At 43.1% G+C, this 27,879-nt stretch overlaps 1 protein-coding gene across 4 annotated transcripts in view; it reads left to right on the forward strand.

The window, feature by feature from the left end:
- The first annotated feature begins 11,877 nt into the window (after nucleotides 1-11,877).
- ICE2 (interactor of little elongation complex ELL subunit 2) overlaps nucleotides 11,878-27,879 on the forward strand; it is a 41,533-nt gene continuing 25,531 nt past the window's right edge. Inside the window, exons 1-8 of one of the 4 annotated variants that reach the window (XM_084816685.1) lie at nucleotides 11,878-11,929; nucleotides 14,377-14,570; nucleotides 17,738-18,002; nucleotides 18,359-18,478; nucleotides 18,716-18,850; nucleotides 19,189-19,314; nucleotides 20,879-21,038; nucleotides 22,663-22,832. In XM_084816685.1, coding sequence (XP_084672811.1) covers nucleotides 14,533-14,570; nucleotides 17,738-18,002; nucleotides 18,359-18,478; nucleotides 18,716-18,850; nucleotides 19,189-19,314; nucleotides 20,879-21,038; nucleotides 22,663-22,832 — 1,014 coding nt within the window. In that variant the 5' untranslated portion in view covers nucleotides 11,878-11,929; nucleotides 14,377-14,532. The remainder of the gene's footprint in view (nucleotides 11,930-14,376; nucleotides 14,571-17,737; nucleotides 18,003-18,358; nucleotides 18,479-18,715; nucleotides 18,851-19,188; nucleotides 19,315-20,878; nucleotides 21,039-22,662; nucleotides 22,833-27,879) is intronic. The other 3 variants (XM_084816688.1, XM_084816684.1, XM_084816687.1) reach the window with 3 other exon arrangements.

The following is a 27,879-nucleotide window of genomic DNA, read 5'->3' on the forward strand; positions in this document are numbered from 1 at the left end:
TCCTGTTCATGGGCGTTGCCAGTCTGTCCCTCTTATACTCAAGAATTTGTACTTGTCTCTATCTTAACTAGGAATTCGCTATAAATTCAGAAAATGATAACCAAAGTGTAAACTGGAAGATGCATGTGTGGTTCCTACTGGCACTACGAATTGCACAGCCTAATTCTGAACAGAATTTTGCAACTAAAATTACCATGATTGTATAATAGTGACATTAAAAAAATGCATCTTAATCATACTAATTTAGTTAGAACCTTGTCCTATCGTACACCACCAATATAATCTCTTGAAGAACTTAATGGATATCAAATATCTAAACTGGGGAATAATTTAACTTTAAAATATTTATTACAACTCTTTTCTGTACTATTAATGAAGTTATAAGATCTTTAGCAAAGATTTTTGAAGAATTTAAGAAGCTGTTTGTTTACTGCACTTTTTTGATAATAGAGGATAGTGAATATTAAAGCCACGAGTCCTGGCTCCATGCACTGCTTCTGTTTGATTTAGCAAATGAACCATTATTCTGGAAATAAATACAAATTGTATCTGCACCCTGGCTACATTTTAATGAGTAGAAAGTTTAAGTACAATCACTTTTGGGATAATTAGTCTGAAAAATGTGTTTAACATTTTACATCCTTCTTTAAAAATGCAAGTCCATGATTGTTTTTCATTCCCTTACTGATCCAAGTCACCTTTAAACAGAGGATCTCTTAATTTGTCTAATATGTGTGTCACATACTGTATACCAGTAATGTTTTCCTTAATTGTTTGGTCTACTTTGTTTTATAAATTATGCAAAGTTTGTGTAAGTAATGTTTCCCATGTAATTAAATGTCTGAAGAATGAGAATAAATGCCGATTATAAATACGTATTGGTTTGAGGATTAAGCACATAAACATCACCAACCTCACTGAGTAACTCACTCAGTCTTCTGTAAATAACTACAAATTGACATGAATCTGTACTGTACATGCAAAAATGTGTTGTCTTATGTGTACAGTATGTAAAATTCATTTTCTAGTTATGATACAAGCATAAGCCATTGAAAGGAATATTAAAAATAATATTGTAATAAAACTTCGCTAATGATCTTTGCCCCGTTATCACCTAATGTTTTCACTTCTATCAGATCTTCTTTAGAACTCACTCTTACACTTGTCAGCTTAGACTCAACTATTTGTTATTTTATTCTGATCCTGAATAAAGTATTTTGACTCATTTTGTAAATACAACTGTAAAAATAAGAGATTTAATGTTGTCTTTTAAATACTCTGATTTTCATTCTAATATGAATGTTGTTATATTGTACTTAGAACCTGTACCTTTAATATTACATTACCTTTATGAAGTGCATTGAACACATCAATTTTAGATGTGCTTTATGTACTTTTCTCCTGTAATAAAACTTCAGCTTCTAATGGAAACTTTTGTCACATTCATTTTTCACATCAAAAGAGTTTTGAGTTATTTTACTTGACTGTTATAGGTGTTAAGACAAAGATGCAGCCCTCAGGCTCAGAATCTAAAGGAGTACACCAATAATTCCCAAACTATGTGCTGGCCAGGCTATCCTGGGAGAACTGCTATTAAATAGGAACCTACCTGCAGAAAAGGCTGACTGCACGGTCTCCGCATGGTTCACTGGTCTGGCCTTCCAACAGATTGCGTTGGGGTGGGGTGGATCTCTCTGGTGCATCTCTCCATCAGTTCAGGTACTTCTGATGCAGAGTTGGTGCAGAGTTATTCCCCCTCAGTGCAGGCAACATGTGTCTCTTCATGTTCCTGCCCCAGGCTTGCCTCCTTAGAGTCAGGAGATATACCTAGATACTCACACAGAAGCAGAGGGTGAAGCTGAGCTCCTTGGAGAGCAGATAATTCTTACACTTAAATTCTCTAAAAGTAAATCTTTTCCAAGTATAACACTGAAATGTGGCCTCTAAATTGTGGCTAGTGCAGTGGAGGTGAGAGCGTGAGGTTAGGACCTAGAAGGCATGGATTCACATCCCACTCAGCCATGAAGCTGAGTGGAAATGTAAGTAAACAAAACAAATACATTTTTAAATTTAGGGGGGAAAGGTTTAAAGGACACTAGACTACACACACCAGGGGAGGCTAAAAGGAGTAAGAGGAAGACCAGGTCATATCTGAGAAAATATGTTTATGATCAAGCTGTTAAAGTCCATTATTCTCCCATGCTGGAATTCCTTTCAGCATCTGCACATAGGGTTGGCATGTGATTCCCCAACCCCATGGCCAATTGCCCAGTGAAATATTGTCACAAAGAGGGACATATCTAAAGCAACCTTCCCCAACCCAGCACCCTCTAGGTGTGTTGGACTACAACACCCATCATCCCAACCATCCTGGCATCATGCTGGAGGGCAACAGGTTGGAGAAGACTTGACCTTAAACATTAATTGATTAGGTGAGTGTGAGTGAATGACTGCTGCCTAGAGAGCAAGGAGGCACATTGGCTGGAGTTGGTTCCTAGTCTGTTCCTTTTTCAGTGCAGAGCAGGACAAACCGTGAATACATCTGAAGTTTACACACCTCTGCATCCTCTCAGAAAATGTTTTGAGTCACCCCAAATGATACAGGAGATTGCCCTTGCATTTGCTACTGCTCACTAGTGGCTGCATCCTTGATACAATTTTTAATTTGTTGAAAATTATTTTTAGGATGCCTTTCAGGGTAGAATCCTCTGAATTTTAAAGATGGTTTGTCACTTACCCGAGGGCAATGAAGCTTGGAGTTATATGCTCCATTTGGTCAACTCTAGATAATACTCTGGAAGCTGCATTTTGAATCAGTTTTTGAAACAAATGTACAAATGCTCTCTCAGCTGGCCTATGGATAAGACTATTTGTCCTAGTAATGCAAGAATTCATAGAGTGGGAGGGAGTGGGGGGAGAGACAAGAAGAACCTGCCATCCAGTCTGTCCTTGTACATGGATGCTTAGGACTAGTGAGTTTATCTTTGAGCCCTGTGTAAGAGACAAAACACAAATACAGATGTGACATCGTTGATTATTCCTTATATACTTGGCATCCTGTCTTTTTTCTGCCCTCTCTTACGCTCCTTATTGCCCCCACCAAACAAACACCTCCATGAAGTCTAGTAACAATCTGTGCCAAATCCTTTTATTTTCTCTGTACAAAACAAATAATACATCACAACAACAGACAGTAATGGAATATTCTTCTGTAAAGTAAAAATCACATTTTGATGCCATGCATTTTTACTTATACATCTCAATTTGAAAATATTAAAGTTCAGTTCTCTTTAGTTCAGTGTCCCAGTTATGTCGATGGCTGCTCCAATATAGCCGAAAAGGAAGATTCGTTTTATAAATTTATCATTTTATAGGGAAGAATATTCAATTTTTTAAATTGCATTTGTTAGCCACTTTTCCATATAAAAACTATGCTCAAAGCTACTTACAAAAATGTTTTATATATTCTTAGTGCTACTTTATTTTCTTGCTGTATCCAAGTTTATTTAAAATTATTTCTAGGCCACCTTTAAAGAAAACATTTAGGAAGAAACATAAATTCAAAGTAGTACTGATATTTTCATTATTGCTTTGCACGTACAGAGGCTGAGACCTAGTCTTGAAAACAGGTTCCAGCAAAGGTTAGGCTTCTTTGGTTGGTTTCGTTTAAAAACTTTTTGTCTCATAATTTAAACCAGTAGAGCTTTTTCAAACATTTATTAAACAGTATGTAGCCAGGAACCAAGATACACACCCACACACACCTGAGGCAGGGGAAAAAAGGATACACTAATAATTATTAGTGTGTCCTTCTTTATTAATCATACATGCCTCACATTAGGCCCTGTACAGTACTAATTTTCAATAAGTTTAATATTGGAAGGGCAAAATCCTATGCCTATTTACACATTAAAAAGTCCTATAATTCCCAGCGTTCCCCAGACAGCCAAGCCAGACTTCTTTCTGTCTAAACATGCATACGACTGTGCCTTTAATAACTTTAAAAAGTATTATTGTACGGTAAAAGTAACTTAAGGTGGAATCCTATCCATGTTTAGACAGAAAAAAGTCCTACAACTCCCAGCATGCGGAATGCTAGGAGTTGTAGGACTTCTTTGTCGGGATGGTGTAAAAGCTGGAATGGAATGGGTCAGAACGACCCCTTTATTTAAGACACCCATGCCCAAAATAGTGGCAGGTGTTAGAGACACCTCAGAACAATATTTTAGGACTAAAACCATTACAATATTATTAACCCCAAAATGCCCAGAACAGAACAGAACGGTCCAGAACAGCCACTTCCGAATGAACCAAATCAACCAACCTCGCCAGTCACACATAACTACAAGGGACTGATGCAATAAGCCACAAAACGTCCACAAAAACCACATTTCCGCACGTGTTCTGGGCAATCTATATTCCACAAAACAGGTTGGAATGGCAACTTCCAAGTGAACAAACTCAACCAAACTCACCAGTCAGACATAACTATAAAGGATTAATGCAATAACTGGCCACAAAACATCCACAGAAACCACATTCTGATACCCGTTCTGGGCAACAGTCTGTATTCAAGAAAAATGGGTCAGAATAGCCACTTCCAAGTGAGCCAAATCAACCAAATTCACCAGTTGCACCACTCAACATTTTTATTAATGAGGATGAGGAGGTGTAGGGAATGCTGATCAAATTTGCAGATGACACAAAATTGGGCGGGATAGCTAATACTTTGGAAGACAGAAACAAAATTCAAAGTGATCTGGATAGACTGGAGCGCTGGGCAGAAAACAACAGAATGACATTTAACTGGGATAAATGCCAAGTTCTGCACCTAAGAAAAAGAAACCAAATGCACACTTACAAGATGGGGGATACTTAACAATACTACAAGCGAGAAGGATCTTGGAATTGTTGTCGATCTCAAGCTGAATATGAGCTTGAATGAATGTGATGTGGCTGCAAAAAAGGCAAATGCTCTTTTGAGCTGCATTAATAGAAGCATAGCTTCCAAATCCCAAGAAGCACTAGTCCCCCTCTACTCAGCACTGGTTAAGCCTCATCTGGAGTACCGTGTCCAGTTCTGGGAGCCACACTTTAAGAAGGATGCAGACAAACTGGAGAGGGTTCAGAGGAGGGCAACAAAGATGATCAGGGGACTGGAAACAAAGCCCTATGAGGAGAGACTCAAAGAACTGGGCATGTGTAGCCTTGAGAAGAGACAACTGAGGGGAGATATGACAGCGCTCTTCAAGTACCTGGCTATCACAGAGAGGAAGGCCAGGATCTCTTCTCAATCATCCCAGAGTGCAGGAGAGCTATCCTATCTCCCCTCAGTCCTCTCTTCTCAAGGCTAAACATGCCCAGTTCTTTCAGTCTCTCCTCATAGGGCTTTGTTTCCAGTCCCCTGATCATCTTTGTTGCCCTCCTCTGAACCCTCTCCAGCTTGTCTGCATCCTTCTTAAAGTGTGGTGCCCAGAACTGGACACAGTACTCCAGGTTTTATTTATTTATTCGGTCAGAAGCATCACAAAAACATACTATAACACATAACATTTAAAATATAAGATGTAGAAGCTAAAATATATAAAAGTTAGACAAATCTTGCCCCCAAACTAATTGCGTTCTGTCGCGCTGTCATAAGGTTCTCATGTGTACATTGGTCATAGAATCATAGAATCATAGAATAGTAGGGTTGGAAGGGTCCTACAAGGCCATCGAGTCCAACCCCCTGCTCAATGCAGGAATCCAAGTCAGAGCATCCCTGACAAATGGCTGTCCAGCCTCGTCTTGAAGGCCTCCAGTGTGGGAGAGCCCACCACCTCCCCAGGTAATTGGTTCCATTGTCGTATTGCTCTGACACTCGGGAAGTTTTTCCTGATGTTCAGCCGGAATCTGGCTTCCTGTCACTTGAGCCCTTTCTTCCGTGTCCTGCACTCTGGGATGATCGAGACGAGATCCTGGCCTTCTTCTCTGGGACAACCTTTCAAGTACTTGAAGAGTGCTATCATATCTCCCCTCAGTCTTCTCTTCTCAAGGCTAAACATGCCCAGTTCTTCCAGTCTCTCTTCATAGGGCTTTGTTTCCAGTCCCCTGATCATCTTTGTTGCCCTCCTCTGAACCCTCTCCAGTTTGTCTGCATCCTTCTTAAAGTGTGGTGCCCAGAACTGGACACAGTACTCCAGATGAGGCCTAACCAGTGCTGAGTAGAGGGGAACTAGTACTTCCCGCGATTTGGAAGCGATGCTTCTATGAATGCAGCCCAAAATAGCATTTGCCTTTTTTGCAGCCACATCACATTGTTGGCTCATATTCAGCTTGTGATCGACAACAATTCCACGATCCTTCTCGCTTGTAGTGTGGTTGAGCCACGTATCCCCCATCTTGTAACTGTGCATTTAGTTTCTTTTTCCTAGGTGCAGAACTTGGCATTTGTCCCTATTAAATGCCATTCTGTTGTTTTCTGCCCAGCGCTCCAGTCTATCCAGATCACTTTGAATTTTGTTTCTGTCTTCCAGGGTATTAGCTATCCCTCCCAATTTTGTGTCATCTGCAAATTTGATCAGCGTTCCCTGAACCTCCTCCTCCAAGTCATTAATAAAAATGTTGAAGAGCACTGGGCCCAGGACTGAGCCCTGCGGTACCCCACTCGATACCTCTCCCCAGTTTGAGAAGGTCCCATTGATAAGCACTCTTGAGTCCGATTCTGTAGCCAACTGTGGATCCACCGGATTGTTGTTTCATCTAGCCCACTTTGAGTAGGGATGGCGGAGAATTTCTCCCCGAAACTTCGGGGGGCCGAGCGCCAATGTGTTCGGCCCCCCGAACAAGTTTCGGGGAGAAATCCTCCGCACCCCCCCGCCCCCCGCACCCCCCCCCCGGGACGGGACTTACCTTTTGCGAATGTCCCTCCCGGTGGCTGGTCTGGCCGGCAGTTCGGCGGGTGTTCGAGCGAGGCGGGAGCGGCAGCCGGTCTTTCGACCGGCTGCCGCCGCCGCCATTGTAATGAAAGGAAAAAAAACACAAAACGCCCCCTTATAGGCTACGTGACGATTGACGTAGCCTATCACGGCTAGATTTGCAAAGTCAGCCGTGATAGGCTACGTGAATCGTCATGTAGCCTATCAGGGGTGACTTTAAAAAAAAAAAAAAAAGAGTGTACGCATAATGGCGGCCCCCATAAGGAGCCGCCATTCCCGTTCCTTATTTGGTGGCTGTAGTCTACGTAAATGTTTACGTAGACTACAGCGACTAAATAAGGAACGTGAATGGCGGCTCCCTATGGGGCCCGCCATTCGCATACGCGCTTTTTTTTTTTTTTTAAGTCACCCGTGATAGGCTACGTGACAATTCACGTAGCCTATCACGGCTGACTTTGCAGATCTAGCCGTGATAGGCTACATGAATCGTCACGTAGCCTATCGGGGCGTGTTTTTTTTTTTTTTTACTTTCGCGTTCGCGGCCAGGCGAGGCGAGGCGCCTCCTCCCCGGCCTGAATTTCGGCCGGGCGAGGCGGGAAGCCTTCCCCCCCCGGCCTGAACTTCGCGGGGGGAGCAGCGAAGCGCTCCCCCCCACCGCGAACGGCCTTCGAGGACAGGTAAGTGACTTTCGTCCACCCCTAACTTTGAGCTAGTTTGCTCGTCAGGATATCATGGGGCAATGTGTCGAAAGCTTTGCTGAAGTCGAGGTATATGATGTCTACAGCATTCCCACAGTCTACAAGGGAGGTTACTTGATCAAAAAATGAGATCAGATTTGTCTGGCAGGACTTGTTTTTGACAAATCCATGTTGGCTTCGAGTAATCACGGCATTGTTGTCAAGGTGGTTCCAGATGGATTCCTTTATGATCTGCGCCAGAATTTTCCCAGGGATTGATGTCAGACTGACTGGTCTGTAGTTCCCAGGTTCCTCCTTTTTACCCTTTTTGAAGATAGGGACCACATTAGCCCTCCTCCAGTCATCGGGCACTTCCTATATGTGTCCTTTTTTGTTTTCAGGTCATCCCTAAGCTTTTTGTGAAGCCACATTGGCTTCTTCTGTTGTCTTCCACCTTTTCTTCTTGTTGGAATTGTTTGTGATTGTGCCTTGAGAATTTCCTTTTTTAAAAGCTCCCACCCATCTTGGACTCCTTTTCTCATTAGCGTCGCTTGCCATGGGACCTTACTGATCATTGTTCTGAGTTTATGAAAATCAGCTTTCCTAAAATCCAGGGTACGCGTTTGACTACACTCGGCTTTTGCTTCCCTTAGAACCAAGAACTCAAGTACAACATGGTCGCTTTCCCCCAGAGTTCCTGTAACTGCTACTTGATCCACTAAGTCATCTCTGTTGGTTAGGATCAAGTCAAGGATAGCCGATCCTCTAGTTCCTTCCTCTACTTTCTGTCGGAGGAAGTTATCCGCCACACAAGTCAGGAATTTCCTGGAGGGGCCATGTTTTGCAGAATTTGTCTCCCAACAAATACCGGGGAAATTGAAGTCCCCCATTACTACTACATCATGCTTCCTTAAAACATTGGCTATTTGCTTTTCAAAAGCAAAAGTCAGGGCACAAAGGTCAGGGCACAAAGGGCAAGTATACATATGTGTTATTGTCTGTAAGTCTGCACAGTCGCATAGGGCAGAGATCACCAGATAGCCCCATTTATTCAGAGTATCTCTAGATCTTGTTGCACCCGTGTGCAGTCTATTCAATGATTTCCAAACTTCCCAGCTTTCATCGGAACCGGGTGCCAACTCCTCTGCTGGTTCCATCCAGTGTTGATTCTTCGTAGCTTTCCATACGTCCATTCTACTTTTGAATTCATCAAAGTCTTCCATCGATCTGAGGAAGCTTTTCCTGGATTTTAATCTCTGAGGAGCTGGTTGTAGGCTGTAAAGAGGGTGTTGTTTGGATATTGAAGATTTAAACCTCTCTTTCTATGCTGCTGCTTCTCTACGAACAGCGGCGGGGCAATGCCAGCTATATGGTAGATCTTATCTAGAGAAGTAGGTTTTAGACATCCAGTAATGATTCTACGTGTTTCGTTCAAAGCAACATCAACTTGCCCAGCATATGCTGATTTATACCAAACTGGGCAGGCATATTTGCTGGCCGAGTGGCAGAGGGCTAATGCTGTAGTCTTAAGCACCCTTGGTTTAGCATCCCAAGTAGTGCTCGTTAATTTCCTAATGATGTTATTTCTTCCACTGACCTTCAGTTTAGTGTTGATGCAATGCTGTTTATATGTTAAGGCCCTATCCAAAGTAACCGCTAAATATTTAGGGTTAGTGCAATGCTCCAATAACACTCCATTCCATGTAATTTGCAACTTCTTAGCAGCCTGCTTATTGTGTAGATGGAAGGCACATGCCTGAGTTTTTGCCAGATTTGGCCTTAGCTGGTTTTCACAGTAATATCCATCCAGCTCTTCCAGAACTTCGGTTAATCGTTGTTCTCCAGATGAGGCCTAACCAGACCTGAGTAGAGGGGAACTAATACTTCCCGGGATTTGGAAGCTATGCTTCTATGAATGCAGCCCCAAGGAGCATTTACCTTTTTTGCAGCCACATCACACTTTTTTGCAGCCACATCACACTGTTGGCTCATTTTCTGCTTGTGATCGACAACAATTCCAAGATCCTTCTCGCTTGTAGTGTTGTTGAGCCACATATCCCCCATCTTGTAACTTTGCATTTGGTTTCTTTTTCCTAGGTGCAGAACTTGGCATTTATCCCTATTAAATGCCATTCTGTTGTTTTCTGCCCAGCGCTCCAGTCTATCCAGATCACTTTGAATTTTGTTTCTGTCTTCCAAAGTATTAGCTATCCCGCCCAATTTGGTGTCATCTGCAGATATGATCAGCATTCCCTTCACCTCCTCCTCCAAGCCATTAATAAAAATGTTGAAGAGCACTGGGCCTGTGACTGAGCCCTGTGGTACCCCACTCATTACCTCTCCCCAGTTTGAGTAAATCCCATTGATAAACACTCTTTGGGTCCAATTCTGTAGCCAACTGTGGATCCACCAGATCGTTGTTTCATCTAGCCCACTTTGAGGTAGTTTGCTCATCAGGATATCATGGGGCGCTTTGTCAAAAGCTTTGCTGAAGTCGAGGTATATTATGTCCACAGCATTCCCACAGTCCACAAGGGAGGTTACCTGATCAAAAAATGAGATCAGATTCTGGCAGGACTTGTTCTTGACAAATCCATGTTGGCTTCGAGTAATCACTGCATTGTTTTCAAGGTGCTTACAAATGAATTGCTTTATCATCTGCTCCAGAATTTTCCCAGGGATTGATGTCAGACTGTCTGGTCTGCAGTTCCCAAGTTCCTCCTTTTTACCCTTTTTGAAGATAGGGACCACATTAGCCCTCCTTCAGTCATCGGGCACTTCCCCCGTCCTCCATGATTTGTCAAAGATAAGAGACAGCAGTTCTGAGAGTTCTTCTGCCAGTTCCTTTATTACTCTAGGGTGCAATTCATCTGGCCCTGGAGATTTGAACTCATTCAAAGTAATTAGGTGTTCCTTGACCATATGCCTATCGATCTCAAGCTGCAATCCTGCCCCTTCAGCCTGTACTTCGCCTTTGCCGGGGGGGGTGGGTCATAGACCCCCTTTTGGGAGAAGACTGAGCCAAAGTAGGAATTGAGCACCTCTGCCTTTTCTTTGTCATCTGTTATCATTTTGCCATCCTGATTTAATAGCTGAACCACCATTTCTTTCCTCTGCCTTTTACTACGCACGTAGCTGAAGAAAGCCTGTTTGTTGCTTTTAGCATCCCTCACTAACCTCCGCTCGCTCTCAGCTTTAGCCTTCCTGACGCCATCCCTGCAATTCTGTGCTACCTGCCTATACTCTTCCTTTGTTGCTTGGCCTTCCTTCCACTTCCTATATGTGTCCTTTTTTGTTTTCAGGTCATCTCTCAGCTTTTTCTGAAGCCACATTGGCTTCTTCTGTTGTCTTCCACCTTTTCCTCTTGTTGGAATAGTTTGTGATTGTGCCTTGAGAATTTCCTTTTTTAAAAGCTCCCACCCATCTTGGACCCCTTTTCTCGCTAGCATTGCTTGCCATGGGACCTTACTGATCATTGTTCTGAGTTTATGAAAATCAGCTTTCCTAAAATCCAGGGTACGCGTTTGACTGCACTCGGCTTTTGCTTCCCTTAGAACCAAGAACTCAAGTGCAACATGTTCGCTTTCCCCCAGAGTTCCTGTAACTGCTGCTTTATCCACTAAGTCATCTCTGTTGGTTAGGATCAAGTCAAGGCTAGCCGATCCTCTAGTTCCTTCCTCTACTTTCTGTAGGAGGAAGTTATCCGCCACACAAGTCAGGAATTTCCTGGAGGGGCCATGTTTTGCAGAATTTGACTAACAACCTTGGGCTGTTAGTCCAATCATGTATTACAAGCCACTTGTAAATTAATACACAATTAACACTGATTTATACATTTAATTATGTTTGCTTCAGTGCCTACATCCATTTCTTAGGCCATATTCAATCTACTAGCTTTCCTTGCTTTGATATAGGCTATGATTACTATTTTATATTGGTGTTTCCAATATAAACACTGAAACATTGGGTTAAAAATAAAATCTGGGAGAAAAAGAAAAACCATGAAATAAACAGGATGGAGCTGACCAGCTCTCAGAAACTCCTAGAGAAGTGGCTTATGACGTTCCTGCCCTCACTCAACATGGCGCCTTCCTCGCCTCGAAGCTCCTCCGCTTTCCGCACGCTGGTTGGCCGTCTCGCTCCCGCGTGACGCGCCTCGTTGGGTTTCCGCCGTGCGGATTGGGCAGCGCCGCGAGATTGGGGCTGCCCCTAGTGACGTCTGCGAAGGCCTTGCAGGGGGAATAGTATGTCGCGCTTCTCAGCCTTTTCACGCTAGGCCTGGCGAAGCGGCGAGGAAAGGCCCAAGATGGCGGCGGGCGGGAGGTGTCTCAGCTGGTGAGTGAGGCGCTTGCGTTGCTCCGTGTCCCACCCACCCCTCTCGCCCGGGCCAGGATAGCGCCTCAGGGTTCGACTGGAGCTCATCCCCGGAGGCGCCAAACCCCGCACGGTGGGAAGCAGGAATGAAGGCGAGAGTTCTTCTGAGCGTGTGCAGAGTGCTTTCCCCTTCGGCGCTGGGGAAGCCGCACCACCTCCCCATAGCAAGATACCCCGCCAGAAGGCGTGCTCTGGAGCCCCAGCAATGCCCATCTTCCAAACTAAAGCGCCACCTGGTGCAGGTTTACTCGGAAGTAAGTCCCACTGAGTTCAGTGGGCCTTATTCCCAGGTAAGCGCGCAGGGGGTGTTACCCATCCCCAGTGGCTTTTACTCCCGACTATTTAAGGGCTTTGTTGAGGCTGCGATCCTGTACGCACTTGCTGGGAATGAAATCAGTGGGGCTTACTTCCGAGTAGACACGTATGGGATTGCGTTGTTAGGGAGCGCGTATGCCGGCTTCCATCCAGCAAGACGTTGGTGCACGTAAGAAGATCAGTGAAGTACACGTGGGGAAGTGTGCGTCTAGGGGTTGCAGCCTCCTGGTGTGGTGCTGTGCGGGTTTACTTGGAAGTAAGCCCTGCTGTCGTCAGATGCACCACTGACCATGCTGGCTGGGGCTGGTGAGAGCTGGAGTCCAACAACACCTGGAGCGGCCTTCCCCAACCTGGTGCTGTCCAGGGATGTTGGACTACAACTCCAGCATCCCCCAGCCAGCATGGGAGTTGGAGTCCAGCTCCTCTGGAGGATGCCAGGTTGGGGAAGGCTGATCTGGAGGATCACTGTTTCCCAACTCCTGATGTAAACAGAAATTTGTGGTGAACATCTTGGCTTCCATTTCAATAATGCCCTCCTCTCTCCTTGCTTAAACATTTGATGGAGAAATGTTATTTGCCTGCTTCTTAAAGTTACCGTTTAATCCCTTGGTAGCTCTATCTTTTAAAAATAAAAATGCATCACCTTATGACGTTAGTGCATACGGAAGCCTTTTTCCATGAGAAGGCAACCTATAAGAATACAAATGTAAAGGCTTCTGCTGTGCCCTCCCACTCTTAGTTATCGATTTATTACGTTTCTATACGGTTTGCAACAATTAAAGGCATAAAATACAACATGATAAAATACATTATAAACGTTTACAAATTTAAAAGGGCCATATTAAATAAAACTAAAAACTAAATAAAACCTAGCAACCATGCAAAGATCTAAGTAACAGATTTAAAACAACAGAAATGGAAAGATGAAAAGGCCTGGGAGAACAAGGTCTTCACCTGGTGCCAAAAAGCACAGTGTGCGCTCTTATTCTTCCCTCAGTTTGAAAGCGATTCTCTCCCTGCCCTGATTCTCAGTTGTTGTGATAGAAATAGTATTTCTGTATATGTGTTAACAGTTTATATTGTACTTTTTGTAAAACAAATACACACATCTTTAAAAAATCAATAACGAAACAAAAACTGGGGATGAAAGAGGGTGATTGGCAATTCACTGAAGTTCAGAAGGGAACTAAGGTGAAAAGTTGAATGGACAGGAGAGCAGGTATTAGGAGTTTTCTGTCTTTCCTTTTGTATGCTTTTCATGAGATATATTCAGAATTGCACCCTTGCCCCTTAGTTCTATATTTGTACCTACATTACAGTCTCCTGGATTTCAGTGGAAATTATTTCCCAAAAGACTGCAACCCTAAAATATTTTCTGTGCACATAGCCATGGTCAGAGTACTAAAATGAAACTATTTAGCACACTTGGAAGGAGCAATCTGATGGCCCCTCAACATTGTCTGAGGGGCCATGGCATACTGGGGAATCTCCCCTCTGAGGTTGGAGAAGTCCGAGCCCCCGCCCCTTTGCAGTCAGTGCGGAAAGAAATGTACCAGCTGCCCTCCAAGGTCGGAAAAGCGACCACATAGAGGGGGAAAGGGGCATTTCAGGGGGAAGGGAGTTGATGGGAGAGGCCAGGATGCGAGCAATCCTGAGACCTCTCTGACCTTCTTCCCTCCCCCTCTGAAGCACTGATGCTAGACGGGCAAAAAAATGCAGATTGGGAAGACAGGGAGGTGACGATCACGTCCACTGGTCCTCCCGCCCTGCATAGGTTGACCAGGAGCCTCCAAATTTGGGGGCTTCTGATCACAGAGGGTGCAACCCATAGGACTGCACCCTCAATCACGTCATGGATTAGAATAAATCAACAGAAGGTGAATATGGACAGCAGTCGAATGAGCTCTAGATGTGACTTAACTATTGCTTGCTAGTGATTGTGCTTAAGCTATTATTTCCTAGCATTTATAAGCCACCTTTTTAGTGCCCAAGGTAGTATGCAAGATAGAATCTACTGCACACAGTTTAGGGCTCCTTTTATAGTTGTATTATTACATTAATGTTTTTACTGCCTTTTTTTTACCCCAAAACAGGGATATTCCACCTCAAAATGGTCATGACGTGTATTTTTCACGAGATGTTTATGAAAAATACTCACTGGCTCCAACCCTTTCTGAGTTACTGTTGAAAAGGTACTAAGGAGTATACATTTCCTAAATATCATCTGGGAAGTAAGTTAACAAGCAGACATGTCTGGAATTCGTTTGTATTCTGGAAAAGGACACATGTAGGTTTATTTCATGCATTTCTACTTGGGAATATGTCTCATACTGTTTTTTGGGACTTACTACCAAATAAACATACTTAAGGATTACAGCCTTATAGTGGAATTCTATGCATGTTTACCTGGAAGTAGGTCCTGCTATGTTGAACGAGGCTTACTCCATGAGAGTTGTTGTGTAGGATTGAGCCTTTAGACTGGATCCTGACAGTGACCTGGTTTGCATGTCATGGCAGCATTTGGTGGCAAATTGTGGGTTAATTAATTAACCCATGATTTGTGGTGTGGGCCACTTCTAGTTTGCAGAAACAACCTACGAGCACCCCGTTCATAGGTTCTTAGCATGATGTCTGAACCCATCAACCCATGATGTCTGAACCCAATATTTTGGCTTGTTTAACCCACAATCAACCCAATGTGTCCATGTTCAAACATCATGCTAACAACCTACCAACAGGGCTTTCTTAGGTTTTTTTTTTCAAACTGGAAGTGGCCCACACACGGTGCGCATCCCCACAAATTGAGGGCTAATGCCGCTGTGGCATGTGAACAGCCCTTAGGTTTTCTGTTTGGGAACCATCCAGGTTTGCTGTTTTTACAGTGAAGAGTATATGGTTACTACTGGAATGTGGAATCAAGGAGTAGGTAGTCACTTGGTAGTTGCCCCATGAATATAGGAATTGAACTATATAAAGCAAGACTGTGGGGAAAGAGCAAGCCGTAATTCCAAGAATGCGTGAATTTGCATCTAATTCACCAGGTCCCGTCCCTCCTGGTAGAAACTGTGATCTGAGGAAGAGGTGAGTGTGTTGACAAAAGGATCAGTTTATATAAAGAACAGGCTAGCGATACAGGTGAAAGGGGGTTGTCGGGGTGATTTTGGCTTGCATTATGCTGAAGGCTTTGACAGCAGCATGCCGTGAAATAATCCTGATGGGCTGCTGTCCCACTCTCCATCAAATGTAGCTAATTTAAGCTGCTAGAATCACTTGACATTCCTACATCAGGCACATCTGAGTCAGCATCTTGTTGGTGTAGCAGCTTAATTAAATTTGCCAGTTCGTGCCACAAGGATGGACATGTTCTCTCATTCTGAGAGACAGCTGTGTAGTATTATTAAAAGCTGTAGACATGATACTGGTGAGACGTTTTCCTGGTGTGTAAATCAAGTCTTTCTTTTCCACTAGATCAGCAGTTAACACTTGGTTTAGTTAATCCAGAATGTGCTTATTACTAAGCATGCTTTTGCTAAACAATTAAGAGCTAAGCAAGCCTTCGCCCATTAGGGTGTTTTGAGTACCATCTTCTTAATTGGTAGCACTGTTTGAAGACCCACATGCTGTGGGGTAACATTCTAAGAAGATAAACTGGCCGGGGTCTAAAGAACCATAAAACGAGTTCCATGAGCCCAAGGGGGCTTTAGGTTTGTTTTTCTCAAACAACAGCCCCTGGTGCCACACAGTATACTGCTTATAAAGGTGAGAGGAGTTTGAGAGATTTATCTACCACTTAACATCCTTAAAAATAAATAAATCTCTAAGCGATTTACAGAGAGATTAAAATACATTAAAAACACATGGTCTTATACACGAAAGCACATCATAACAAATACAAAAACATCTTTAAAACATTAAAACCAAATACACCACCATGATTAATAAGCAAACTGGGCAGCACAGTCTCTCAGGGAAGGCCTGGGTAGAGAGGTGGGTCTTTAATTGGCACCTCAAACATGCCACAGTTGGTGCCTCCTGGATACCAGTGGGGAGGGCATTCCATAAGGTGGGTGCCACCACGGAGAAGGTCTGCTTAAGAGCCATGCTGGATCCAACCAAGGGTCCATCTAGTCCAGTATTCTGTTCACGCAGTGGCCAACCAGCTGTCGACCAGGAATCCACAAGCAGGACTTGAGTGCAACAGCACCCTCCCACTCATGTTCCCCAGCAACTGCCTCTCGTTCTGGAGGTAGCACATAGCCATCAAGACTAGTAGCCATGGATAGCCTTTTCCTCCAGGAATTTGTCCAACCCCCTTTTAAAGCCATCCAAATTGGTGGTCATCACTCCATCTTGTGGAAGCAGATTCTGTAGTTCAACTATGTGCTGTGTGAAGAAGCTCTTCCTGAAGCTCCCACCAGTCAGCTCCATGGGCTGACCCCACTGGGTTCTAGTATTATGAGAGAGGGAGAAAAATGTCTCCCTATCCACATTCTCCACACCATTGAGAATCTTGGTGGGTTGCTTCTAGGTTGCTGCAAGATGGCAATGTGTGTGTCAGCGGTACAGCCAGCAAAGCCTCCTCCAATTATCTTCATGACTGCTCAGGTCTGTATCCTGGATGGAGCTCCAGCTGAGAGCTCCCTTCCCTCCTACTACCAGTTGTCACTGTTGGGGCCATCAGAAGGAGAGGAAGCAGCAGCCTTCCACTGTATTTAGATCCAACTCCATGACCTGCTGAACTTTGCAACTAAGAGTCTAGGGCCTGAATTTGCTTTTTTCCTCCTCCCTCCCAATCCCCTTTCCTTTTGTGTTGTGACTTTTAGATTGTAAACCTGCAGGCAAAGACTGTCTTATTTCTTTTCTTTGCAAGCTGTCTTGAGAGCCTTTTGGGTAAAGGGTGGGATAAAAATGCTATAAATTAAAAAAATATTTTGGGGAAGGCGATCTGCCAGATTAATGTTGCAATCTTTTGCACCCTTTTATGGCAGTGAGTCCCACTGAACATGGGGCCAGGACTTCTGAGTAAACATTCACAGGATTAAGCTTTTAGTAGTTCTTTAGATCTTGGCCATTGTCTTGAGAACAGACATGCTAATAATTTCTTACCATTTGGGAGAAAATTTCAAAGGCAAGGAAGTGTTGTTTTTATTATTAGGCACCATCTATGTCCAAACCAGTGGACCATGTTGTTGAGTTAGTAGTGTTCCTCCAAATTAAAAGTTCAGATTTCATTTATCTTAAATATTCTTGATGTGGTGAGGGGACAGAATAACATGAAGACTTGGCCAGGCTACTTATGAATTTTTGTTGGAATAATAAAAGGTATGCATTAAAAATTGTGTGATAGTAATAGGAATGATGCTACTCACTGAACGGATATCTAGGCTTTCAGGCAGACCTTTCACTCCAAAACCTGAATATTGGTATTCTGTTTGCTTCTATATATTTTTTCAGGCCTGTGGAAGACAATGCAGAGGTATCAAACTCTGGACAAGGAAATAAGACTTCTAGTAAAGAGGCTGCAGTAAAACCAGTCAGAGTGACAGTTAAGCCTTCAGCAGAGATTGCACGTTTTCAAGACCCTAGAGTCCCCTATACCTATTTTTCTAGTTTGACTGAGAAAGAGCAGAGGCGATACTTATTTTTGTTGTCTACGTACTTAAATGCCGATCCCAACTTGATAGATCTGTCTGAGCAAAAAGATTATTCACAGTATCTGGTGAGTGTTGACTTTCTTTTTCTCACAATTTGCTAATAAGATGGATGTGTTGTACCTTGTGTAAATTGTACCAGGAATTCTTGTATGTGAACAGTAGTGTTATGGCTGATTGAAATACAGGCATTCTGTGAAGTCACGCGAACATAAGAAGCTGTCTTATACTGGGCCCAATACTCTAGTTAACAGTAGAATTCTACAAGGCTGCCTCCAGCCCTGCTACCCAAATTCTTTTCAGCTGGAGATGCTGGGAACAACCTGTACCTTGTGCACACATTCAGGAAATGGATAATAGTCACTACCAAAAAAAATAAAAATGTTATAGTGGGATTGGAGGTTTGTTTTGTTTTGTTTTTAAGCAAATGAAAGAATTTGTGAGCAAGGAAGTTGCAGAGTTCTTGAAGTTTGCCCAGAATGCTGCCCGAAGTTGTACTAAAGATTATGATGACATCTCTGAGGAGGCTTTGCTTTATATCAAGGTAAGAGCAGTAAAGGGTTGCTTTGCTGCCTTTTTAAGTTTAACAAATGTCATTTATGTATTTATTACATTTCTAGCCTGCCCAATAGCTAAAGCTCTCTGGGTAGTTTGAAAACTTTGAAAACATTGGAAAATTATATAGTTCCAGAACTGAAACTCCACTGTAATGTAGCTATTTGAATTTTTCGGGGACACTGTTGAAGAATATATTGTCTTACAACTATTTTTTTCCTCCAAGACATTTTTAACCTGCCGTATCGGTTATGTGAAGAAATATCCTGAATGTTACACCCTACATGAAGTTACCAGCATCATGGGAGGAAAGTTTAGCCCAGAACTGGCATTAAAATTTGAAAGAAGCCTTCTTGCTTTGGTAAGGTATATAGAAAAGCACCTTCTACCAAGTCAGAACATTGTCCATCTAGTTCAGTGGAAATTGCGCTGTCTGGCAGCAGCTCTTCAGTGTTTCAGAGAGGAGTATTTTCGAGCCCTACATGGAGATGCTGGGATTGAACCTGGGACATGCTGCATGCAAAGCAGGTGGTCAACCACTGAGCTATGGCAGACAGAGCACAGCCAGAATTGTGCTGGTACTGAGCTCAAGCACCACTGTTGATTATCAGACAGTTTAAGTGCATGGTTTTTAAAGAAACACATGATTAAGTTCCTTGCCCTAGCCAAATGTGTTAATTCTCTTTTTTTTCCTTCAAGGGAAAGGTGAACCTCATTAAGCGATACTTTCCAAAACTGCCTGCATCAATACAGTTACCGGTTAATAACTGTAAAAAGGAAGTGGACATTGTAACTCCAGAGCAGAGAGCTTCGATGCTGCACAACGTAAGTAAATAATTGGCAGAGAATGCTGGTCAGGAAGAATTATAGCCACACATTCCTCTCAATTTTAGTGGAGATTATGCAGCAGCAGTTCTTATTAGATTGTGTCCATGTTGAGTGTTGTATTTTATTCTAAAATGTATATCCTTCCAGCTAATCAAGAAAGGCTCTTGTTGCAGCTGGTGCTGTCAAATAAAAGGAAGAATGCAGAAAGATATGAGTTTTAATTTGGCTTGTTTCCAAAGAACTGTGAGCAGAAAGAAAAAATGTCCACATTCACACGTAACTCTAAACCATGGCTTAGTGCCTCTGCAAGCTTGAGCAAAGCCCAGGCTTTTGTGCCCGCCCCCCCCCCCCACCTCCTCCCAGGAGCGGAGTTTGGTTTGTGTGATTCCTCACTTGTCATCGTGCACAAACCAGGAATTGTAGTGTGAGAAAACTAGTTTGTTAAACATGCCAGGTTTTGTGGTTGGCTTGTTTAGCAATTGACTAGAATTTGATTTAAACTATGATTCCTGGTTCATTTGTAGTGAGAAGTCAGGAATCATGGAAACTGAAACTGAATCCTGGTTAAGTCCTTCCAGCTTCACAGGAAGAGGGAGTATGAGAGCCCGAGGCATCTCCCAGGCTTGTCCACATAATTCTAAATCCTGGCTTAGTGTTATGTGTGAACCAGGCCACTGTGTCAGTGCAGTTCTCTGTACTGTTGCTCAAGTGCTGGTGGAAAACGTTTTACATTGCAGTATCACGGTGTATTGGGGGTTGTACTATGGCAGGGGTGCAAAAGTATGGGCCACACGTGGCCTGCCAAGGTAGGGCCCCCTGTATCTGCTGCAGTAGCAGCACCGCCTGGGGTTTCCCACATTACGAAGGGAATCCCTTGCTTATCTTCAGTCTCTGATGAGAGACTGGAGATAGGAAAGAATTCCCTTTCTAGTGCTAGAAAGGGAAACCTCAGGCATCCCCTGGCTAGTGTTAGTAAGGGACTCCCCAGGCTTGTTTCTGGGCCAAAACGGTTATGCACTCCTATGTTACAGTATTGGAAATGTGAGTGTTTGCCATTGTTCTTGGTTTGAAAAAGGCCTTCAGCATTTTGCTTGATTATCTGTTTTGCTCTACTATTTTCATTGTGGTCTCAAGGACCACCTAAAAGTACACTATAGACCACAGTTCCAGAATCATCCCAAGAGCTGCTTGGGCTTCAAATCATTCATGTAAGTATGTTGTGTCAGAGCCAAACTAGATGTTACTGTAATTGAGCAGCTAACAACCATGTCTGGGTTTTTTTTTAAAAGAATTAATACTAGGTGTGTGGTGGTGGTGGTGGTGGTGGTGGGAGTTTTTTTCATCACACAGCACCCAGGGAGGGGAGGTTTAACTCTTACCTCTTCAGCCATGAACTGAGGCTCCCCTCTGCTCTTTTGGATCAAACGTTATTTCAATAATATTTTCTCCCTCTGGATAATATGTTTTCAGTACATACTTAATTAACAGTGGGATGTCACGTTTCTGCATTCTGACTTTCATTATATTATCTCAGTTATTTCTCTGGGTTTTTTTTTTAAAGGATGTTAGCACTGATCCAAATGCTGAAAAACTTGCAGTGAAATACTGTCCTCAGGTGGTGCTAACAAACGAGTCATTATTCACGTTGTTGAACAATCATGGTCTAGACTACCAGCAACAGTGGGAACTTCCCATTTCCGTGAAAATCATTACTGTTGAAGGTAGGGCTTTTCCCCCAATCCACTGTGGAATTGGTCTAAAAATATATATTTTAATACGAGCTGGACAATTTCTTCTGAGCCGTGGATAAGCCACATCAGAAATACATTGTGAGCCAAAGGGCTTGTGCTTATTTTCATATTTCTGTTGCATACACTATACATTGTATGTTTCTGGATACCAAATTAAAGGGAACTTCTAGAATATTGCGATTCATGTTTGGTGTTTTGAATCCTGAGAGTTGAAAATCTTACGTTTTCACTGTAATGTTCAGACCTATCTGCAACCCACAGTGGTGTTTCCTCCTTAACCTCAGATGCACTGTGTGGAGAAGATAAGTAGCAGAATCATATGGGTGAACTAGCCTTTAGACTGAATCCTGTATCCACTTACCAGGTAGTAAGCCCCATTGAACTCAATGAGACTTCTGAGTAGACAGATGTAGGATTGTGCTGCTAATCTCTTGAACTATTCTGAAAAGGAGCAGCACCAACAACCAAAAGATGTGATTTGGAGGGTAATGGAAAAATATCTATCAATAATGATTGTTAATAAATAGCAAAGAACAGAAAAACTACCTCTCTCTCTCTCGCCATACATACATATATACACACATATATATATATATATATATATATATATACACATACACACACACACACACACACACATACATACATATATGTGTTGTTGCTGTTCAGTCGTGTCCGACTCTTCGTGACCCCATGGACCATAGCACGCCAGGCCTTCCTGTCCTGCGCTCTCTCCCGGAGCGTGCTCAACTTCATATTCATTGCATCGGTGATGCTATCTAGCCATCTCATCCTCTGCCGTCCCCATCTCCTTTTGCCTTCAGTCTTTTCCAGCATCAGGGTCTTTTCCAGCGAGTTTTCTCTTCGCATTAGGTGGCCAAAATATTGGAGCTTCAGCTTCAGTATCTGTCCTTCCAATGAGTACTCAGGGTTGATTTCCTTTAGGATTGACTGATTGGACCTCCTTGCAGTCCAGGGGACTCGTAAGAGTCTTCTCCAGCACCACAGTTCAAAAGCAACGTGTAAAAGCAACGTGTGTGTGTGTGTGTGTGTATACACACACACACATACATATACACACACACACACACACACATATATAAATAAAAACATACATAGATTTCATTCTCCTTATTACTTAGAATAGTAACAATGTTAAAAAAAATAGCACAACTAATTCTGACTTCTGGTGTTGTTTTTCTGCTGTATATTTATTTATTTATTTTGCACTGAATTAAACCAATGCTGATTAAAACAATGTATGCTCATTCTACATAACCTTTTGCAAGTAAAGCATGTGAGGAATTGGGAAACTGATTTTGCAGGGTGGTTCTCCCCCCCACACACTTTTTTGTAACTAAAAAGAGAGATGAAATTTAAATAGTATTAATGGTGAAAAGCTTATAAAAGTGGAATCAAGTTATTATTGAAAGGGAGTTGTATTTCATTCCTCTATTGATTAATGCAACCTCTCACTCTTCCTGGTGGTGTTTTAATTTAATCAAAAGAAGAACATGAAGTTAATTTTTAGACCTGTATCTAAAAAATGCATCTCATGCTTCTGAAAAGTGAAAATGCACTTTTCTCTTTAAAGGCCTCAAACCAGTCAAGGTCGTCTATATTGATCCCCCTCTCCCGAAGAAAGAGATGACAGTGAGAGAAAAGAACCAGGTTTTTCATGAATTCCTGGCAGACTTTCACATGACAAAACAATCATATGTTTTGGCACATGCTGCAATACTGGACAAGCCACCTGAAGAATCTGTGAGTTCTAGTTTTATGCTCATCTAGCTTTTATTGAGCATTAGGGAGGACTTGGCTTTTCTGCAAATTACATAACCTGTACAGGACAGCTTGTCTTCCCTCATTCTGCATAGAATTCAATTTCTGGTACATAATTTCAAGTCTTGGGAACCTCATATTTTATGTTAGGAAAGGAAAAAGCTTCTAGCCGTCAAGGGGTGGGAGAATGGATTTGGAGAAAGTACAGACAGTAAGAACACAAGAGAGCCCCTCTCGGTCAGACCAAAGGTCTGTCTAGCGCAGCATCTGCTTTCCCACAGCAGCCAACCAGATGACTATGAGAATATTCAAAGCAGAATGTGAGTGCAATACCCCCCTCACGCTTTTGTTCCCTAGCAACTGGTGTACGTAGGCATATCACCGCTGATCCTGGAGGTAGCGTATAGCCGTCATGACTAGTAGCCATACATAGTAACGGTGAATTTGTCTAATCTTTAAAGCCACCTAAGCTGCTGGTCATCATCACAACTTGTGATAGTGAATTCCATAGTTCAACTATGAGTGGTGTGAAGGAATACTTACTTTTGTCTGTGCTGAATCTCCCACCATTCAGCTTCCTTTGATGATCCCAGATTTTAGTACTGTGAGAGAAGGAGAGACCCTGTTGCCTTTTTTTCTCAACTAAAAAAGCAGTCCTTTTAATTCAGCAGTTCCAACCTGCACTCCAGTCTAGAGGACTGTTTTGGCAGCGTCTACTTCTTCTTCCATTTTGATGGCCACTTTTACAGAGCATGTCGTGGAGAATGAAAATGCCCCTTCTCACACTGAGCTTCATGGATAGATTAGATTTTCGGCAGAAACTTACTTTGCAGAAGGCTTTAGTATACAGAGAGCAAAACACCTTTGCCCTGTCTGGCTGCTTTGTGCCTCTCATGATTTCTAGTCACATCTACTTCTCGATACTACTTCTGCCACAAATCCCCCCACCACCCAATGATGATGATATTATCCATTCAGTCGTGACCGACTTTTGGTGATTCTATAGATCATCTCTCTCCACGTATCCCGATCTTGTACTATTTCTTTGAGCTGTTCTGACAAAATGTGGTCCACTGGAGAAGGAAATGGCAACCCACTCCAGTATTCTTGCCAAGAAAACCCCATGGAACGTATCACAAGGCTAAAAGATATGACGCCGGAAGATGAGCCCCTCAGGTCGGAAGGTGTCCAATATACTACTGGGGAAGAGCAGAGGGAATTTCCAAGTAGCGCCAGAAAGAGTGAAGCGGCTGGGCCAAAGCCGAAAGGACACTCAGCCGTGGATGTGTCTGGTGATGAAAAGAAAATCCGATGCTGTAAAGAGCAATATTGTTTAGGAACCTGGAATGTCAGATCAATGAATCAAGGTAAGCTGGAGGTGGTCAAACATGAGATGGCAAGATTGAACATCGACATCTTGGGAATCAGCGAACTCAAATGGACAGGCATGGGCGAATTTAATTCAGGTGACCATCATATCTACTATTGTGGCCAAGAATCCCTTAGAAGAAATGGAGTAGCACTCATAGTCAACAAAAGGGTGGGAAAAGCAGTACTGGGGTACATTCTTAAAAATGATAGAATGATCTCAGTACGAATCCAAGGCAAACCATTCAACATCACAGTAATTCAAGTCTATGCCCCAACCACTGATGCCGAAGAAGCTGAGGTTGATCGGTTCTATGAAGACCTACAACACCTTCTAGAATTAACACCAAAAAAAGATGTCCTCTTCATCATAGGGGATTGGAATGCTAAAGTAGGAAGTCAAGAAATCACCGGGATAACAGGCAGGCATGGCCTTGGTGTACAAAATGAAGCAGGACAAAAGCTAATAGAGTTTTGCCAAGAGAACACGCTGATCATAGCAAACACTCTTTTCCAACAGCACAAGAGACGACTCTACACATGGACATCACCAGATGGTCAATATCAAAATCAGATTGATTATGTCCTTTGCAGCCAAAGATGGAGAAGCTCTATACAGTCAGTAAAAACAAGACCTGGAGCTGACTGTGGCTCAGATCATGAGCTTCCTGTTGCAAAATTTCGGCTTAAATTGAAGAACGTAGGGAAAACCACTAAACCATTCAGGTATGACCTAAATCATATCCCTGATGAATATACAGTGGAGGTGAGGAATAGATTTCAGGGATTAGACCTGATAGACAGAGTGCCTGAGGAACTATGGACGGAGGTCCGTAACATTGTTCAGGAGGCAGCAACTCAATCCATCCCAAAGAAAAAGAAATGCAAGAAAGCCAAGTGGCTGTCTGATGAGGCTTTACAAGTAGCTGAGGAAAGAAGGGAAGCGAAAAGCAAGGGAGAAAGGGGAAGATATATCCAACTGAATGCAGAGTTCCAGAGAATAGCAAGGAGAGACAAGAAGGCCTTCTTAAATTTTATTTATTTATTTATTGCATTTATACCCCGCCTTTTTTCCTCTTGCAAGGAACCCAAGGCGGCTTACATTATCCTCCTCCTCTCCATTTTATCCTCACAACAACAACCCTGTGAGGTGGGTTGAATGAACAATGCAAAGAAATCGAGGAGAACAACGGAATGGGAAAGACTAGAGATCTCTTCAAGAAAATCGGAGAGATCAAGGGAACATTTTGTGCAAAGACGGGCATGATAAAGGACAAAGAAGGCAGGGACCTCACAGAAGCAGATGACATTAAGAAGAGGTGGAAAGAATACACAGAAGAACTATACAGGAAAGATCTGAATGTCCCTGATAGCCGTGATAGTGCGGTCACTGAACTTGAGCCAGACATCCTAGAGAGTGAAGTCAAGTGGGCCTTAGGAAGCATTACTAACAACAAAGCTAGCGGAGATGACAGTATTCCAGCTGAGCTATTTAAAATCCTAAAAGATGATGCTGTTAAAGTGCTGCATTCAATATGCCAACAAATTTGGAACACTCAACAATGGCCGCAAGACTGGAAAAGATCAGTTTACATTCCAATTCCAAGGAAGGGCAACGCCAAAGAGTGTTCAAACTACTGCACAATTGCACTCATTTCACATGCCAGCAAGGTGATGCTCAAAATCCTATGAGCTAGGCTTCAGCAGTATGTGAACCGAGAACTACCGGAAGTACAAGCTGGGTTTCGAAGAGGCAGGGGAACTAGAGATCAAATCGCCAACATTCGCTGCATCATGGAGAAAGCAAGAGAATTCCAGAAAAATGTCTATTTCTGCTTCATTGACTATGCTAAAGCCTTTGATTGTGTGGATCACAACAAACTGTGGCAAATTCTTAAAGTGATGGGAGTACCAGACCACCTTACCTGTCTCCTGAGAAACCTGTACGAGGGTCAAGAAGCAACAGTAAGAACCAGACATGGAACAACTGAGTGGTTCAAAATTGGGAAAGGAGTACGACAAGGCTGCATATTGTCACCCTGTTTATTTAACTTGTATGCAGAGTACATAATGAGAAATGCTGGGTTGGATGAATCAGAGGTCGGAATTAAGATTGCTGGGAGAATTATCAACAACCTCCGATATGCAGATGATACCACCCTAATGGCAGAAAGCGAAGAGGATCTCAAGAGCCTCTTGTTGAGGGTGAAAGAGGAGAGTGTAAAAGCTGGTTTGAAACTCAACATTAAAAAAACGAAGATCATGGCATCTGGCCCCATCACTTCCTGGCATATAGAAGGGGAAGAAATGGAAGCAGTGACAGATTTAGTTTCTTGGGCTCCAAGATCACGGCAGACGGTGACTGTAGCCATGAAATTAAAAGACGCTTGCTCCTTGGGAGGAAAGCTATGGCAAACCTAGACAGCATAGTCAGAAGCAGAGACATCACCTTGCCGACAAAGGTCCGTCTAATCAAAGCTATGGTTTTCCCAGTAGTAATGTATGGCTGTGAGAGCTGGACTATAGGAAGGCTGAGTGCCGAAGAATTGATGCTTTCGAACTGTGGTGCTGGAGAAGACTCTTACGAGTCCCCTGGACTGCAAGGAGGTCAAATCAGTCCATCCTAAAGGAAATCAACCCTGAGTGCTCATTGGAAGGACAGATGCTGAAGCTGAAATATTTTGGCCACCTAATGCAAAGAGAAAACTCGCTGGAAAAGACCCTGATGCTGGGAAAGACTGAAGGCAAAAGGAGAAGGGGACGGCAGAGGATGAGATGGCTAGATAGCATCACTGATGCAATGAATATGAAGTTGAGCACACTCCGGGAGAGAGCGGAGGACAGGAAGGCCTGGCGTGCTATGGTCCATGGGGTCACGAAGAGTCGGACATGACTGAACGACTGAACAACAACAATGCTCTGGTTGGTATCTGTTTTGATGATATCTAGCCATCTTGTTCTTTGGTGGCCAGGTTTCCTTTTGCTGCTAACCAATCTGAGCATAATTGCTTCTTCTAGTGAGTTCCTCCGCATAACATGGCCAAAATAAGTCAACTGCAGTTTCATGATTTTTCCATCCAATGACATGTCTGGGTTTATACATTCCAGTACTTGCTTATTTGTTATCTTAGCTGTCCAAGGAATGTGGAGGAGCCTTCTCCAACCCCCCCCCCCAATTGTTGTTGTTGTTCAGTCGTTCAGTCGTGTTCGACTCTTCGTGACCCCATGGACCACAGCACGCCAGGCCTTCCTGTCCTGCGCTCTCTCCCGGAGCGTGCTCAACTTCATATTCATTGCATCGGTGATGCTATCTAGCCATCTCATCCTCTGCCGTCCCCTTCTCCTTTTGCCTTCAGTCTTTCCCAGCATCAGGGTCTTTTCCAGAGAGTTTTCTCTTCGCATTAGGTGGCCAAAATATTGGATCTTCAGTATCTGTCCTTCCAAGGAGCACTCAGGGTTGATTTCCTCTAAATTATCTGGAAATATTAGTTTTTCAGTCCAGATGTGTCAAGGGCTCCTTGGAAGGCTCTCTCAGTCTAATCCAGTAGCCAAGTCCAGACGCAGACAAAGGGATTCTTTTCAAAGCTTTATTCTTCTTTTACAACTTACAACTCTACAGGTAGCAACTAGATCTGAGCAGCAGCATCCCTATGCCCTAAGT

The sequence above is a fragment of the Heloderma suspectum genome, chromosome 11 (genome assembly GCF_057233095.1).
Source record: "Heloderma suspectum isolate Gila_16-S chromosome 11, 16-S_ref, whole genome shotgun sequence".
Taxonomy (NCBI): domain Eukaryota; kingdom Metazoa; phylum Chordata; class Lepidosauria; order Squamata; family Helodermatidae; genus Heloderma; species Heloderma suspectum.